Source organism: Elgaria multicarinata, chromosome 2 (assembly GCF_023053635.1).
Source record: "Elgaria multicarinata webbii isolate HBS135686 ecotype San Diego chromosome 2, rElgMul1.1.pri, whole genome shotgun sequence".
Taxonomy (NCBI): domain Eukaryota; kingdom Metazoa; phylum Chordata; class Lepidosauria; order Squamata; family Anguidae; genus Elgaria; species Elgaria multicarinata.
The window spans coordinates 89,190,543-89,208,541 of NC_086172.1; the positions used below are offsets into that span (position 1 = coordinate 89,190,543).

The 17,999-nt window shown below is 42.8% G+C and overlaps 2 protein-coding genes across 2 annotated transcripts in view; both read right to left on the reverse strand.

Moving 5' to 3' along the window:
- The window catches only part of DUSP8 (dual specificity phosphatase 8), a 102,384-nt gene that overhangs the window by 54,582 nt on the left and 29,803 nt on the right, over window positions 1-17,999 (reverse strand). Inside the window, exon 3 of the mRNA XM_063117128.1 lies at window positions 4,311-4,449. Within this exon, the coding sequence (XP_062973198.1) occupies window positions 4,311-4,449 (139 nt within the window). The remainder of the gene's footprint in view (window positions 1-4,310; window positions 4,450-17,999) is intronic.
- Window positions 1-17,999, reverse strand: part of IGF2 (insulin like growth factor 2) — a 960,921-nt gene that overhangs the window by 23,073 nt on the left and 919,849 nt on the right. The window lies entirely within an intron of this gene.

Genomic DNA, 17,999 nt, shown 5'->3' on the forward strand with positions numbered 1-17,999 from the left:
TAAAAAATTAAATTAAAGATAAAGAGAGGAAACTTTGCAGCATGGTAGCTCTTAAGTAGGGATTTAGCCATTCCAAAATGGAACAGATCCATTCATGCCTTGACTTTTAGGATGTTTTTAAAAGTTCAAGGGATGAACGGATCTGATTCAAACTTGGCATGGCTAAAGCCCTACTTAAGAGGTTCCGTGGTGCCAACTATCATCTCTTCGTCTTTAATTTCTTTTTTAAAAAAACTTGTACTGCTCAAGGTCCTAGACATCAAAGAGATTTGAGTTTGAACTTTAAAAAAAAATCCTAAAAATCAAGGCATGATCGGCTCTGATTCAAACTTGTTATGCCTAAAGCCCTACTTAGGAGCTCTCAGGGTCCCATGTTTCATCTTTTTATCTTTAAAAATGACGGAGCTGTAAACATTTTGGTTAATTTCCACAGGCTATAATGAGCTGTTTATTCCAACTTTAAAAGTCCCAGTGTCTTCAGTAGGCCTTACTCCAAAGTAAGTTGTGCTGAGCCTCTTATGTCTACTCAGAAGTCACACTGACTTCAATGGAGCTTTCTCCCAAGTAAGTGTGCTGAACCTCTTATGCCTATTCAGAAGTCAGTCCCATTGTCTTCAATAGGGCTTACTCCCAAGTAAGTGCACGGAGTATCTTGTATCTACTCAGAAGTCAGTCCCATTGACTTTAATGGGGTTTAATCTCAAGTAATTGCGACTGGCATATTACTTGCAATGATGAAAGTTGTAGTCCAACTCCTTTGGATTTATCCTCATGTATTTTTGTGATAGTTTCTCCTAATCTATGCATTAGGAGAAATATGTAGGAAAATGCACACACCGGGGCGGGCGGGGGAGAAGCACATTTAGAAAGAATGTGTTAAAAACACACACATACATTTCTGTGTGCATTTCCCCTAATTCTTGCCATTTTAATGCATTTTTAATGTATACATTTTGCACGCTTTTTTGATTGGAGAACTGCATTGCAAAATTCAAAGAAGTGTGAAAACCGAAAGATATTTGTGTTCTGGTTCGTGTATTAGGTCAGGAAGTGCAAATTAGGTTGTTTCATATTAAAATGTGAACCAAACAAATTTCTCCCTCAGCCCTAGCTAGGGGCTGTGTAGATTTCTGTGGATGTGCAACACTCCCCTCTACTGGGCAAAATAGGCTTTGTAGCAGCTGACTTTAGGGGGAGCTTTCCCTATAGGACAGTGGTTCTCAACCTTCCTAATGCCGTGACCCTTTAATACAGTTCCTCATGTTGTGGTGACCCCCAACCATAAAATTATTTTCGTTGCTACTTCATAACTGTAATTTTGCTGTTATGTAGCAAAAATTATGTAGCTCGGTTCCTAAGACCATCGGAAATATGTGTTTTCTGATGGTCTTAGGCGACCCCTGTGAAAGGGTTGTTCGACCCCCAAAGGGGTCGCAACCCACAGGTTGAGAACCGCTGCTATAGGAAGTCACCACCTATCTTGATCGAGGCAGGGAACAGCAATAAATGATAAAATACATAATACTCAATTAATACATAATATACGTTGTTAAAAACATCCTAAAAACATTTTAAAAACATCTTAAAATTCCACTGGATAGGCCTGTCGGAAGAGATAAGTCTTTATAGCTTTCGAACCCGTGCCCGAGCTCTCCGCTTCCAGGAAAGGCCTGTTAAGCAAGCTGCAATAGTAGGGAAGAGCCCCCCAGGAGCCCTTCTTCCCAGCAATCATAACTTACAGCCACTGACGACTTTGCCTAATCCTCCTTTACAGTCATCAAAGTTATCAGCCATCATTACATGTTGCAGTCTCAAGTTCCGTAACAGGTACATTAGGATATAGCAGCTCTTAGACACAGCTCTGATCACTAGGTATGTTTGTAACTTTGGTGGAATAAAATTAACCACCTATACCAGGGGTTCTTAACCTGGGGTCCATGGATGGGCTTCAGGGGGTCTGTGAAAGTCAAATAAATTTATTCATACTTTGTGTATGTCATACACTGTATAAGGCAATAAATTTTCAATAAAATAAAGTATATTCATTGCATGCAAAGTTGTGCTTATGTGCATTTTTCTAGCGGGGGGGGGGGGGGCATAGCTTTCACCAGATTTTCAAAGGGGTCCGTGAATCAGAAAAGGTTAAGAACCACTGACCTATACTTTTAACATTTCCTAAATATGCCAAAGGAAGGAAAGGAACCTCTCATGCAAGCACTTGAGTCATTACTGACTCCTAGAGGGACGCCTGCTTTTGCTGACGTTTTCTTGGCAGACTTTGTAGTGGGGTGGTTTGCCATTGCCTTCCCCAGTCGCAGTTACCTTTCCCCCAGCTAGCTGGGTACTCATTTTACCAACCTCAGAAGGATGGAAGGCTGAGTCAACCTGAGCCAGCTGCCTGAGAACCAGCTTCCGCTGGGATCGAACTCAGGCCGTGGGGAGAGTTTCGGCTGCAGTAACTGCCGCTTACTACTCTGCACCACACGAGGCTCAATATGCCAAACAGTACCATTATATCCACTTTCTAAATTATACAAATTATAATGTAACACATTTCAGGTTCCTAAAGTAAGTTTAGATTTGATAATAGCTGCATATATTTCAGGTCCTCTCACATTTCTGTCCCTCTCTCTCTCCCCCCACCCCACCCCTCACACAATTTTTCTTCTATGGTTTCAAAATTTCCAGAAGCTTTTCACTCTGGGGTAGAGATACTGCCTTCAAAGCCTCAAACAGCCATTACAATTAGCAACTCGATAAGATGATCTTAATAAATGGAACAAACAGTATTCTCATAAGCTCTATGCAGTCAGTCCTAAACTGGGTATAGCAAACATGCAAGGAGAGGGAGTCTGCTAGTCCTGGCCACCCCCACCTCCTGCCCCTGTTGTCACATTTGTGGAGGGCAACTATCAGTATTCATGGAGGTTCTGGATCACATGGCAAGTCTCCATGGATAAAGGAGGTGCCCCTCTTCAGACAGTCACCCTCCACAAGGGCAATGAACATGACAACGGAGGGGGGCAGGGCTAGTGAGTGCTCTCTCCTTAGGTGTTCTATTTAACAACTTGAGAATGCCTGCATAGGGCTTTATACTCACCTCATTCCAGAATACATGCCCATCTTTAACAAAACAACCCCCCAAAAACCCTGTGCTCAATTTAAGTGGGTAAGAGAGGAGAGCAGGAGCTCACATCACACACAGGCTTCACACACACTGGCCAGGCAGCCAGACCTTGAAAGTGATTCTATCTGGCAAAGAAGCAGTAAAAGATGTAATTATACAAGCACTTGAATTTCATAGGAATACTGCACTGCATATTTTCTCTACCTTTTAAGTTACAGAGTACCCATGATACTTCAAACTTAGTGGCAACGTCATGCATCCTTGTCTTAATCTCAACTGGCATTTAAATGTGACTTCCACATGAAAAGACTCTTGGTCTGGAATCCTAGCTGAATTCAAGGCAATTATTTATCTAACAACACATCACATCAGCAACTTTCACTTCGGTCAAAATGGGGGTTCCCTTCCTGCTTCAGAACTAGTTTTCCTTTAAAGAAATACCATTAGCAGTCTCACTCCACTTCAAATGATTTTACCTTTTTGGTAACAGACAAAGAGGTCGTCTTACAAAGATTTGTGGAGTGCCCGGAGTAAAGCACTTTCAGGACTACAAATTGCTATTTAGAGCACATGCTGTCAGCCACAAGGCACCTGAGACCTAGAGATAGTGGTAATGGCTTCCCAAAAATCCCTCACACTCTAACATTAGTCCTTTCGATACGGAACATTATCCCATCCCTTAGAAAATCTTCCTTCCTAGTAAATGTACAATTAAATTCAGGGATTACACAATAACTGGAGGGACAATTTTCCGGAACTGGTTGACTGTTGCAGGATTACCAGTTACAGCTTCAGAGCTTGTCCAGCATAAACCATATGAGAGGCTATAATCACTATTTATTTATTTATTTATTAAATTTCTATACTGTCCAATAACCGATACCACTATGCCCATTATCACTATCTCTATGAGTGGATACAGTAGGAGTGTCCAGTCCAGCAGTGCTTTCTCCCTCGTTAAAATTACCTACAGGAAATGCAGGAGCATATCCCATTTCTTTCCCCATGAAGAACATGACAGAGGCAAACCAGTTTATCCAAAGGATATTAAATAGAAAGGTAAGATAGTCAGTGGCTTTCTACCACTGCTTGGCCACCAATTTTTATGTCTGCAGACAAAGTCATCAGAAATACTAAGGTAGACAGAGTATCAACTTTTCACTGTACAGCTGCCAATTCCTACCTGTGAGGATGGACACATTGTGGAAACAGCTGTCCAGCTTGCCAAGGAGAATGGAGAGGAAACTGTCAGGTGCCAGTCCATTTGCATCCCGTGTGCTCTGGTCATAGACCACCACATCTTGGTGCTTTTCTGCCTCCACCTGCAAGAGAACCAACACAAGAAAGCCTTAAGATGGGTACAAAAGTTAAGCTATAAATATTATTGGTATCAGCTTTCAAACTGAACTAAGAAATGGTGGAATGAATCTCTCCACTGTCCCCAGCTGAGGGAACAATGGCTCCTCCCATTCTTTCATGTGATTTCTCCTCATTGTTTTGAAAATTGGTGGAAGTAAAAGCAGGAAAGGGGATGGATAGATCAGGGTTGACATGAGAAAGTAATTATGAATTAGCAGGTGCACAAAGTGCAACAGCATTTCTTATTCTGGATTTTGTAAGATGAAAACTTACAGAAACTTTGTTCCCCGTCAGTTTTGCCCTATCATGGGAAGAGTGCAGCAGCTGCCTCATACAGACGATTTTGGGTGTCATGAAAGGACAGCAAGTTTGTTAGTTACTTGGGGAGCAATCCTATGCATATTTAGACAGAAAAAAGTCCTACAATTCCCAGCATTCACCAACCAGCAGGGCTGGCTGGAAGAATGCTGGGAGCTGTAGGATTTATTTTCTGTCTAAATATGCATAGGATTGCACCCTTAATGTATTACTGTTCTGTTTTTTACTGGCAGAGATGGGGAGAGATTTTGTTTTGTTTTGCCTTGTGCACTGAAATAACTTGGCTGGCCTTGGGCACTAGGAATCTTGACTGGTGTGGGGGGAGGGAATGCGCTACTCAGCGTAAGGCAGCAAATTGTCTTGGGACAGCCCTGTTAAAGGCTGGAACATAGATCTGAAAAGGCACAGAATGGGGGATTCCCAAAATATATTCAAGAGCTGTGTACAATACATTACCATACCGAGTTATCTGGAAGTATTCTCCACCCACACCATTGCATTGCAAATAATATTCAAGTGTTGATGATGGGGCAAATCAGAAGATTTGATCAGCGATTATGTAATACCATGCATAGAAACATAGAATCATAGAATAGTAGAGTTGGAAAGGGCCTACAAGGCCATTGAGTCCAACCCCCTGCTCAATGCAGGAATCCACCTTAAAGCATCCCTGACAGGTGGCTGTCCAGCTGTCTCATGTGCATGTTGTTTTACAAACAAAAGTCAGGAGGGTAAGAAAGTAAAGGCAACACAAATAGGGAAAATATGCATTCAATTCAGTTACATGGTAATCAGGCTTAGTTTCAAACAGGGATAAGGGATTAAGACAAAGGTTTTAAAGAAGAGGCAGGCTTTTATAAGGCTTTTAGAAAGTAGGTGTCCTGGAGGCAGTTCCAGGCATATGGGACAGCACAGAAAAAATAGCAGAATTGTTTAAAAGAGCGATATATCAAATAAGAGGAACACACACCATGGTCACAGAACTGGTGGCTGCTTCAGATGTTACAATTAAATGGTAGAAGGGGAAGCAGGTATGTCCCACACTTTCTGTCTCACTTCCTATGAAGTGCAGTGCAGTAGGTGAAGTGGGAACATGTGCATTGCCCCTGTGGGAACATATACAACATTACAGAACTCTTTTAGATAGTGATGGAGCTCTCTGTAGAGGCAATGGGCAAGGCTCTGTCACATGTGTCACAGAGGAAACAAGAAAAGAGACTTCCTTTGACTGATTGTTTGTGAAGTCCAAAGCCACCATGACAATTTCTCACATGGAAATTAAGTTGGACAACTGGGGTTGAAAGGCACACACAATTCTGAACCTTCATTTTCTTGCTTCCAAACTGTACCATTTTTTCCTTCCAGAATATCAAAGATGCCATTTTTGCTGTGCCTTTTGTTAAAGAATAGTAGCAGTTATCACATTTTCAGCATAATGGGGGCGGAGGGAAGAATTTGGGACCTTCAAAAACTGGTCTGAATGCAATGCATCACTTAGAATGCCTGTGGCCTTCATCAGCAAAGCTAAAACCTTTTTTCAAACAAGGGCAGAAATCCTGCACATTCAGGTAGTAGAAACATATCTACTCTCTTAAGCTGTTCTTTGCCATCTGGCCTGCAATCAGTTGCCTTTTCAGTTACTCATTGGATCTCTAGATGGCACAAAATGCTATGTGTGTGCATATTATACACATATATATGTGTGCATATTATATACATATGTGTGTACACGCATGTGCAGACTAGAGCAGGAGATGGTTAGAGGATGATTTTCTTCAGCACCAACACATATACACAGACCTCATTCAGGTACATTGCATATCTACTGGAAGAAGGCATGGTATGCATCATCACCAGGTTTGAATAAATGCATCATAGATTCCCATGTAGGGACACAAGGGGGATCCTTATGATGACAATACTCTGTGGCATACCTAGGCAATGGCCTGAATGGTACAGGCAAGGAGCGCAAGGCACTGTCAGGGGCTGCTGTGCCTAATGAAAGGTTAATACATTAAAGGCTGATAAAATCCTCACAGTGCCACGGCTGAATGCATCCACTGAATAGGCTGATGGGTGGCATACGCCGGCCTTCCGAGCTGGCGGCCTTCTGCCCTCTGGCGCAAAGCACATCTATCATTCTGCTGTCACAGAAAAGCAGCTGCGGTGAAGCAAAGCCAGAGAGCGAGCGCACACATAGCCAGCCAATTGCGGACAGGAAAGAACGAAATCGCTCTTTCCATTACATTCCAGGAGTTTGGGTCAGCTTCAGAAGGTATTTCAATTCAAGACAGTTTTCAGTCTTCAGACCATCCACTTTTCACTGCTTCAGACCTAGGAGTGCAGCACCCAGAACTACATGCACTGTGCCATGGCTTCTCCCAAAGAATTCTGGGAATTGCAGTTTGCTGAGGGAGCCAAAAAATCCTTTAAAGATCTCTAGTCCCATTCACAGGACTACTGTTCTCAGGAATCCTTCAGAAAAGGGAATGACAGTTAAAGCAGTTTAAGTCTGTGGTGTAGATATGCCCACTATAGTCACTACACAATAACTGGGAGATCTGAGATTGTATCTATAATTTCTTCATCTGAAAGCAATTCTGTGCCCCTTGGGAATTGGATCAGGCTGTGGACTGGGGCTTTGCCTACACTGCAGCCTTGATCGAAACTCTCTTGGAGCTGCTATTAACAGAAGTAGAAATCGAACAATTATCAGTATTGGTGGCTGCATGTCTCGCTCTCCACAGCTGCTAATAGGGAGGAATATTTGGAAAAGTGCTGTGCCTTTGGCATAGTAGGGAGGGTTAGAATAGGGGCAGGCAGAGTTCAGGTTTGCAGGGTGTGCTTTGCTTTTCATTAGAACCCCAAGTCCATCAATTAGAGCCTTGTGCAAAATAGGGGCTCAGACAAAGAATTGAGGAACAAGTTGCCTTCAAACACATGCTCAGTCCAGGAATTTGTGCTCAGAACCAGAACTGGAGTTTACACACAAACCCTTTCACACAAACCTACTCCTGTTTTCCACCACATATCCTTGATTTTAGCATCCTAATTTGGGGGCGGGGAGGCCCTTTTTGTTTATGCTTTTGTTAAAACTAGACCAAGGTTCCATCCAGCACTCTGTCCATGTAAAAAGTAAGAATGGAAGGAGAGTTATGCTGGATTGCCAAAGGCCCATCTAAGAGAGCATTACCAGCTGCCTGTGGAAAACCAAAAAGAAGGATATGAGTGCAATAGTGCCCCCTCCCATTAATCTGGTACTCAGAGGCATACTGCCTCCAATATTTATTTATTACATTTATATACCGCCCCACAGCTGAAGCTCTCTGGGTGGTTCACAAAAGCTAAAAATAGTAAACATTAAAAGTATAAAAAATTTAAAAACCATCAGAGATATAAAAACAACAGAATAAAAAACAGCAGCATCCATTTAAAACAACAGTTCTGTGGTCCATTAAAAAAACAAACTTAGCATTGTTCCATGCCGTTAAATGCCTGGGAGAAGAGAAAAGCATATAGCAATCAGGACTTGTAGCCACTGCAGCCTTGTCCTCCATGAACCTGTATAGTTCCCTTTCAAAGCCATCCATATGGGCCAGTTTGCACGTCACAATAAGCCTTGTTGAGAACAAGCTACCATGGGTTGGTTATTCGATCGTTAACCCACAATGGTACTGACAGATGATTAGCCTCCCTTAGGCTTGTCATGACTTGTTTCAAAATTACTCCTCCTGCCCACTTCCTGGATCCATTCCAGGACTTACCTCTGGGTAACAGTGTGCTCCCCCAATATAGGACTATGACAATTAGTAGGGGGGGGTTAAGTCCCTCAGCCATTTTCATGCCAAAATCTTTCCCCTGCACTTGCAGGGGATGGTTAAAAAAATGCGGAGGGGGGAATCTTTTTTTTCTTTTTCTAACCGTTCCCCATTGGTGGGGGGATCTCAGTATGAAAGCAAGAGGGGGGCCTTACATCCCTCCTTCCTGAATTGGGGGCACACACACTTACCCAGAGGTAAGTCAGTCACACGTACACGCATAGCTGTGATAACTTGGCTTACAAGGGAGTAAAGTTAATAAATGAAATGCTGAGCTGGAGGAGGAGTGGAGGGCACTGCGAGGTGTGGTCAGGTCTTTCTCTGTTCTTGACAAATGCTTCTCTAGCCCTTTTAAACAAGCCATGAAGAACCTACCCTGTCAGATTCGGACATCACAAAAGTCACCCTAAACAACCCAAGCAGACCTGGGTTTTCAGGGTGGCTTTCATGAAAAATAAGCCACCCTCACACACTGCACCACATTCAGACATCACAACAAGCCACCATGGTAGGTTATCGTGTCATACAAACCAGGTCTACATCTTGTGGTAGTTTAATTATGTGCTGTGTGAAACAGTACTTCCTTTTTTCTGCCTTGAATCTCCCACTATTCATAGGATGACTCTGTGTTCTAATATTATGGGAGAGGGTGAAAAAAATCTCTCCCTGTACACTTCTTCCACACCATATATAATTTTGTATATCTCTCTCTAGTCCCCCCTTACTCATCTTTTTTCTAACTTAAAAAAGCCCCAAAGTTGAAAAGTTTCCTCATAGGAGTTTCTCCAGCCACTTGATCATGTTGGTTGCCTTTTTCTGCACAGTATTCCAAGTGTGGTCACACCATAGATTTGTATAAAAGCATTATGAAATTAGTGGTTTTATTTTCAATTCCTCTGATCCCCATCACAGATTTTGCCTTTTTCACAGCAGCTGCACACTGGGTTGACATTTTCATCGAGCTCTCCACCACAACCCCAAGATCCCTTTCCTAGTCAGTCACTACCAGCTCAGATTCCATCAGCATATATGTGAAGTTAGGATTTCCCCCACAACATGCATCATTTTATATCTGCTTATACTGAATCACATCTGCTATTTTAATGTGGAAATTGCACTCACCCATCCTGCCCTACATGGTACTGCTTTTGTGGGGCTCATATCACTCCACTTCTAGTTAAGCATCTGGATTCTTGGTAACCTATATTGCCATACACTCTTCTTTCTGCACAGGAATAGATATGGAGTTCTTATTGATGAAATTCCACATATCACATCAATACTCCAGATTTCTCCCTCTACACTCCTAAGGAGAGATCAGTCTACAAAAGCACACATAAATAAACACTGACCAGCATCTGATGTTGATCACATGCACTTCATCCCACTAAGACAGGGATGGGCAGCTTATGGGACTTCAGATGTTTTGTCCTACAACTCCCATAATCCCTAACTATTAGCTAAATTGGTTATGGCTGATGGGAATTGTAGGCCAAAACATCTGAAGGGCCACAGGAGATCTGGAGGGGGAGAAGGAAGGGGCAAAAATATGGCACTCCCAAGTTTAAGTCTTCCATGAAGCTAGAGGAGGTATCGCTAGAGATCAGCAAAGTCTTGTTCCTTACATAGAGGCTCTTACTGGAGCCCATTTTGACCGTGGAAGCTAGGCTTCCATTGGCCCATGAAATTATATACCCTCCACATGAATACAAAGCCTAAACTAAGTTTGCACTTTCTCTGGCTTACAATTCTACAAATATGTGAGTACCCTACTTACTACACTGGAGCAGGTGCTCTCCTAGCAGTGTCTTATGAAGGCTGGACATAGGTACAAGTGGGAGAAACATGAGCCTGGGGAAAAACAAAAGGCTTAGACATTCTCCACTTCTACACACTAAGACCTTACCCTACAGCAGGGGCAGCAAATCTGTGGTCCTCCAGATGTTGTTAAAACTCCAGGTCCCATCAGAACCAGCAAGCATGGCCAATGGTCAAGGAAGAAGGGAGCTGTAGCCCAAAAACATCTGGGGGACCACATATACCTCACCTCTCTCCTACTGGAATAATTTATGCTACAAACTATTTGCCCAATTGGCCACAGAGTTGCTAGGTAGTGTCCAGGAGAAAACATGTTTACCATCAAAAGCACCACTCAAGCAGTACTCAAGGTATCTGCAACTATTTCTGCTAATCCCCCCTCTCAATCCCCCTCTCCTTCACCAGCACTAGTGCTACATTCAGAATATAGAAACATTTCCACCACCCCCGCCCTCGCCCAAAAGGTATTTATGTAGTTTAATGGGGGACACATATTTAATATAGAAAAGGGTTGGTTAAGATGGTTTGGATAAGGTAAATGGTGGACTAGTTACAGAGGTTAAAACATCTTGCTGATTCTTATTTTCCAGCTTTCTGGGAGAGCCAGTTACATTACTGTGCCAATGACGGCAACATAGATATCTTAAAACACACACACACACACACACACACACACACACACACACTTTGGGCAACAAATTCACCATGTCTAGCCTGATTGTCATCATGCTGAGCTAATTGGGCAGATTTTGATAGTGAATGTGGGTGGATTTGCTGAAAATGGACAGTGAAACACAGCTTTTTTGAGGGAAGCACAAACTGAAGCCACCCACTAGGGGATTTGGTGTACATCCTACAGAACCTCCAATTGCATTGGTGTCAGGAGTGGCAAAGCACAACAACAGAAATCACACAGAACTGGAACTATTTTAAAAAAATAAAGTTAATGTCTAATAATCCATCTGGAGTAATTCTACTGGAACATATGAGACATGGGCATGCCCAGAAGACACAGCACTTAACCTTCAAGAGCATATTGTTACACTCTCCAGGAAGAGAAAACACCAGATTTTTGTATAATTCTAAGCATTAGACATTTAAGAAGTCCATACAAGCCTAAACAAGATGAACAAAAAAACCTACATCCCACACGCCTTATTCTGGACACAGAAGAGTGTGCAAAATCAACTTCCAAATCCACAGAGAAAACAGATTCTATTCCAAGTTGTTTTGAGTTCACTGGACCCTGTTTAACCATGTGCAGTTGCCTGGCAACTTTCAACACATCCCTTGCTGATTGACTTGTGTCTGGCTGCCAGCATGAAACTTGAGGGATGCTATTGATGCTAATTTAGCCCTCAATTATGACTGTCAAAACAATCCACTAGAAGAGAACAGCAGAAATAAATGCCAGGCATGTCATGCCTCACTAAATATTTCCAGTGGAAAGGGATGTTTGGTTTTGTCTGTAGTATCTGAAATTCAAGAGGGGCGGGAGTTGAGTTGAGGAGAAGGATTAAGACTGGAGAGGGGAGAATTGCCTTTCACACACCCTAAAGACAGAGCCCTCTCAAAGGAAGGACTTCGGGTTGCTTTGCCTTCAACTCCTGAACAACATGCATATCCACATATATGTACTTACAGCTTACAGTAATCGCTAATGGCCTAAAATGTTTCCCAAACAAATTAGGTAGGAAGGCAAAAGGACACGTGCAGACTAAAGGAGGAAACCCTCCAAGTGCCTGAACACCACCCCCCTGAGTTGCACAATACACATCCCTCAGAGCACTACCTCTGAGGGATGTGTATTGTGCAACTCGTATTTTTTACCTTGGAAAAGAAATGCCCTTGAGAAAGAATTTTTTTATAATCTGAAATGCATCAGGCTTTGAATAAAAGACATCACAACCTTCCAACTAGCAATGCTTATGTGTTCAGGCACTTTGAGGGTTCCACACTAAAATCATCCTGAAATTTCCCAACATCATCCTGAAACTCTGCTCAGAGTCTGTCCAAAATAACAACTAAGAGAGCCATTCCCATTTTCATTTTATTTCTTCTGACAGGGGCATTAATACTCATTCCAAGGCTTCAGTATGAACCACCCAGTTATGCTGCAACGACCATGTTCATTTTCTGCCAGAGAAACATTGGGAAACTGAGCTTCTGTTCCTATGGAATCTATAGAAGAGTATGGTAAGACTTATCATTAGAGTTCTACCAGTCCAATTTTGCTCATTTTTAAAAAACTGAGTGTGTAGATATGCAGAAAATTTTGAAAGTTCGAAAAAGTTCAAAGTCTGGCTTTAACAGCCAAACAGTATGTTTCCATGCTCAGGCCAGGAGCCTGAGGCAGTCGAGGAACTACAGCTCTCACAAAGCTCCGTGTTGCACAGGCACGCAGGGAGGAAAACACAAAGGCAGGGACAGAGGGAGGGCCTTGGGCTTTGTGAGTCAAGCCCGCTCTCTGGGCGGCCATATTGGTGGCAGGGATGGTGGTGGAGGCAGCAGCGAATGCTCTGAGGTAGCAGCAGAGGAGAAAAAAAACGGCCCTAGGAAAGACCGGTTTTAAAATGTAGGCGAAGAAGGAAGGAGATGGACTTGAGGCCTGAGGGGAAGAAGCAAATGCCACTTAGCAGTGAGAGGTCTGAGTAAGCAAGAGCCAAAAGTCCTCAGTTGTGTTGAAGGAAAGTAACCTCCATACAGCTTCTGGAGGTCTAACATAGCAGGACTCAAGGAACAGTATGTTTTGCCCTCAGACTACTAGTGCCCATGGCAACCTGGGTTTTACACTAGTATAAGAAAGAATGCACTTGTTTGGCATTAAGTTTGACAATGCTTTTTCTGACATATGTATTAAAATCAATGTTGAAAAATTTGATACGTGGCATGAATACAAGCACCCTCAATTCTTAAATACAGTAGTAGGTGTTTATCCTTGTCACATTATCTAAACACACCCAAAAACAGCAAGCAAAGTCATCCCTCCAGTCATAGCCACAAGGACAAAGGTGACAGGGTAGTCACCCATGCGCACTGTGCATTGCTGCTACAGGTGGAAGGGCTGTTAACAGCGAAGGAAACAACAGCTTTGGAAGCAGAATTATCCCACAGTAGGATTTAGTGTTCCTTCCACATGGGGAGCTTTGTTTTGGGCATTACTGAAGGGTTGCTGAGCAACGGCAGATGGATGCGACACGGTTTATATCTTATTAAAGTTATAAGGTTTCAGGCAATAGAAATGCCAGACAAGCACTGGCAACACACAAGCAGGCTACATCGAGTAAACACGGCATTGCCTGGACAGAGTTCAGAAGTGGGGGAAGAGAGGGAAGGGGTGTGGATGTTTCAAATACATTTCAGCTAAATGGGATTGCTTTTCCTTTAACTATAAAAGTGTTGAGTGACAGCTTACATGAATCCCTGTTTTAAGCGCTACAGTAGCTAATGCCCTCTTGCATAGGAGTTCCAAAGCTGCTTTTTTTTTTTTTTTACTGACTTCTAGAATGCTTCTGTGGCTTTTCACCTGGGTTGTGTAAGCTCTCTGCACTTTCCCCTTTTCATCACGTGAGCCTTCCACCTTGATCTCCATTTCAGGCTTTATCATCTACAAAGAGTACAGGTTAAATGTGAGTTTTCGTTGAATCATGGCTTATCGTTACGTGCAAACCTGCACTATGGTTTAACTGTGAGTTGTTAAGCACGAACAACCTAGAGTTCACAACCCAACAACAAACCATGGGTTCTCTTCCTGGGTTGTTTGTAGTTAACAATCCATAGTTAAATCATAGTACAGGGTTCACATGTAGCAACAACCTACAATTCAATAGCAACCCATACTCAGGTTTGTTATGTGCGAACCAGGCCGCGGTCTGTAGGGCTGGTGATCCAAAATAGAGGACACCTGTACCTTTAACTGTTGCAGGTACTGTTGGTCCCATGTCGGTCCCAGGGCAGGAAGAACGCTATCTCCAGGTTCTATGAAGGTCCCTGTACCTTTAAGAGTTTAAAGGTATAAGAGCCCTCAGAGTCTGGAGATGACAACCTGCAATCCTAAACCTAGAATAAACTACACTGACCTCAGGGGGATTTACTCTCTTCATGAGTGTGAAATACATCTCTCCTGCCTCACATACCGACCCAAACTTTATGGTACATACATAAAACTGGTTGCCCTCCTCCGTCTTTTCCTTAGGTGCTTATTCTCTTTTGTAGCTTTATGATTGGTATCTTTCTATACTGTTTAATAAAGCAAAAACATAATTTACTCAAAAGGGAGGGATTTTTAGGACCTCTGGCTGCCTCCCTTTTCTCTTCCCCAGCTTCAAATTCTGTCAGCAGGAAACTAGAAAGGAGGGCAGAAGCCTGTCAGGAAGAATAATGGGGTAGGACAATTGTGCCTATGATGTCACCCTTCCTGCCATCTGCTACTCAGCAGCAGCTCCACTCACCCCTGCCCCCTCCCCCATTAGAAACAAAAAGACCCCACATGAGGGTGATTCACTCTACTGCTGCCTTCCACATGTCCCTCCTCTCAAGAGAATTTAAAGAAGCGTCACTGGTGACAAAGGAAAGCTGAAACCCATATTTTAATTTTTTTTTATTGTCACAAGAGTAGAGATGACCCAAGGTTAAGGGTGGGTGGCAGATGCAACATCACCTAGATCTGTTGTACACAGGCAGTGTCATATAGTGGTTGGGGTGTTGGGCTCAGATTGGGGAGACCTGGGTTCATGTACCCACTCAGTCATGGAACTCACTGAGTGGCTTGGGCCAGTTACCTCTCAGCCTAGCCTACCTTGCAGGATTACTGTGAGGATAAAATGGAAATGAGAAGGATTAACCGTAGGGTGATTGGAGAAAAAGGCAAGATATAAGTGTAACAAATTACATTGTTCCTGAATTCTTCTGAATTAATCCTTCAAATAAGTATACAACCTGAACTACCCACAGGAAGAGCCTACTATCCCAACCAAAAGACAGGAGATTAACTCTACAGCTGCCAACTTAAGAGGAAAGTCCCAAGTTAATAAATTGACTGACAGTCCTTCAATGTGTGGTTTAGTGGTTAAGAGTGTTGGACAGGGACTTGGGAAATCCGTGTTCTAGTCCCTACTCGGCCATGAAGCTCACAGGGTGACTTTGGGCCAATTACTGATTCTTAGCCTAACCTATTTGTCTTCATGAGGACAAAAATGGAGAGGAGAGAAATGGAGAGGAGGACCATGCAAACCAGCTTGCATTCCTAGTAAGATGAAAAAAGGGAAAGGTGTCTGTGATGCAGCTGTAATTAAGGGGCAGAAATCATAGGGCTAGCAGTATAGAGCAGCTGAGATCGCGCAACTGCCAGCTCTCTTAGTGCAAAGGTTGATGGGATACGGGGCGGAGCTTTCGGAGGACTCAGGTTGTCATCTAACTGCTTTGTGGTTAGTGCTAACCACAGAGCCCTCGGTGTCATCTGAACGGCCCCCTTGTCTATCCCCATGACTAGCAGGAGCAGAATTCAATTAAGTGAAATTAAGTACTGTATGCAAATTTACTACATCTGTATAATTTATTCAGGCTTCAAAATTCAGCAGGTTTTGGGGTTTTTTTGCTATTGAACTTAGGTTACCTTGGTACAGAATTTTATTTTTTAAAGGACAGAATACTCATAATGTGGATCTTGCGAGGCTATGCAGCTCTTTAAAAACAGTATGTGAAGATTTATATACCAATTTCTATAAAACAGATGGTATTAAGGGTGCAGTCCTATGCAGACATACAAGGCAGTAAGCCCCACTGAATCTAGTGGGACTTAATTCTGAATGAACATGCAATTAATGTATTGAAATTAATGTACTGCACCTTGCCTGCCTGGAGAATGTAGTGCCTCCTTAAGTATCTTTAAGTATATCAAGCATACCAAGGCTAGTTATAGCTGTAACACTTTCTATCATTTTCTTTTATTCTGACTAGTGTAAAACTTACGTTGCCATGGGGGCTAGTACAGTGCATTGCAGAAGTATTCACACAACCCTCTGACTTGTCAACAATTTGTTGTGTTACAACCTGGAATTAAAATGGAGTTAATTGGCATGTTTACCATTTGATTTACACAACATACCTAACACTTTGAAGGTGCAAAATATTTTAAGTAAACAAAAAACAAAAAATGGCATTTGTTGGTTGCATAAGTATTCACACACAACCTCCCAAGTCAATACTTGGGTGAAGCAACTTTGGCAGCAATTACAGCTGTGAGTCTTTTGGAGTAAGTCTCTACCAGCTTTGCACATTTAGTGCCTTCAATACTTGGCCATTTGTCTTGGAAAAATTGTTCCAGCTCTGTCAGGTGAAGTTCCAGCTTCTCCTCCGACGGTGGCTCGTCCATAGCGGTCGCTTTCTTGGGGGCCTTCTTCTACAAGCCAAGCTGGATTCAAGGCTTCGGGGTAGGCCCGAAGTGGGGCTGGGGAGGATGTGCTGTTGCTGTTGTGTCTGTGTGAGCAAGGGCAGCATGCAGACAGGGCTCCTCCTCAGAGGGAGAACCCGTCTGTGGCCATGCACGCATGGCCCCAGGTGGGCCTCAGCAGCAAGAGGGAAGCCCAGGCAGGTCTCAGGAGGGGCAACCATGTCAGCTATGGGAGCTGGCAGAGACAGAAATACAAAAGGTATCATGAGATTTCCTTTGTGAGACAAATAGGAGACCCTGTTCAGATGACACACTAAGCCACAATGGTTAAAATTTTTGAGCTAAACATTATGGCTTAGCGTGTCATGTGAACTATTCCTAACCATGGTGGCTACATAACCACGGTTTAAACACACTCACTAACCATTTGCAGCAAAAGGGTTAGCGGCCTAACCATGGCTTAGCGTATTGTCTGAACAGGCCCATAGTGTTTTGTTATTGATTGAAATGGACTGGGGAGAACCAAGTTCAAACCGCTACTCAAGCCATAAAGTTCCCCAGCTGGCATAGGCAAGCCATATCTCTCAGCCTAACCTACCTCAGAGGCTCATTGTGAGAACAACATACAGCCCCCTTTGGAGGAATGTGATAGAATAAACAAATTATGCAGGAGAAATCTCCACCTCTGTTCTTCTTGAATTGCCCTATTTCCCAAAGGAGCAAATTAACTAGCACCAAAAATCCCACAAGGCTTTCCTCCTATGCAGTTTTAAAGGATTCACCTCTGCTCTTAAACCCAGCAACAACAAAATTGACCAATGTGAGGGGGAAATTAAAAACTAACAAAACTGCTTTCCCCACTTGTCAACCACTGAGGGCTAGGAACTTGTTGCTGTCAGATGCTTAAAACCTCTATTCTAAATTGCATTTTCTTGTGAATACCTTTTGCTGAAACCAATGGAACATAAAACACAGGTTTCAGGATTCTATGCTTCCCAGTGAAATCAATGGTAAATATTCCTTCTATTGCAATGAAATAGGAAGTAACAGAATGGGGATCTACCAATTTAGCAGGCAAATCTGAAAGAACGTCTTCATACACCATATGATTAGTTACAGAATTCACTGTCACAAGATATAGTGATAGCCAGTATTTTAGATGGATTTA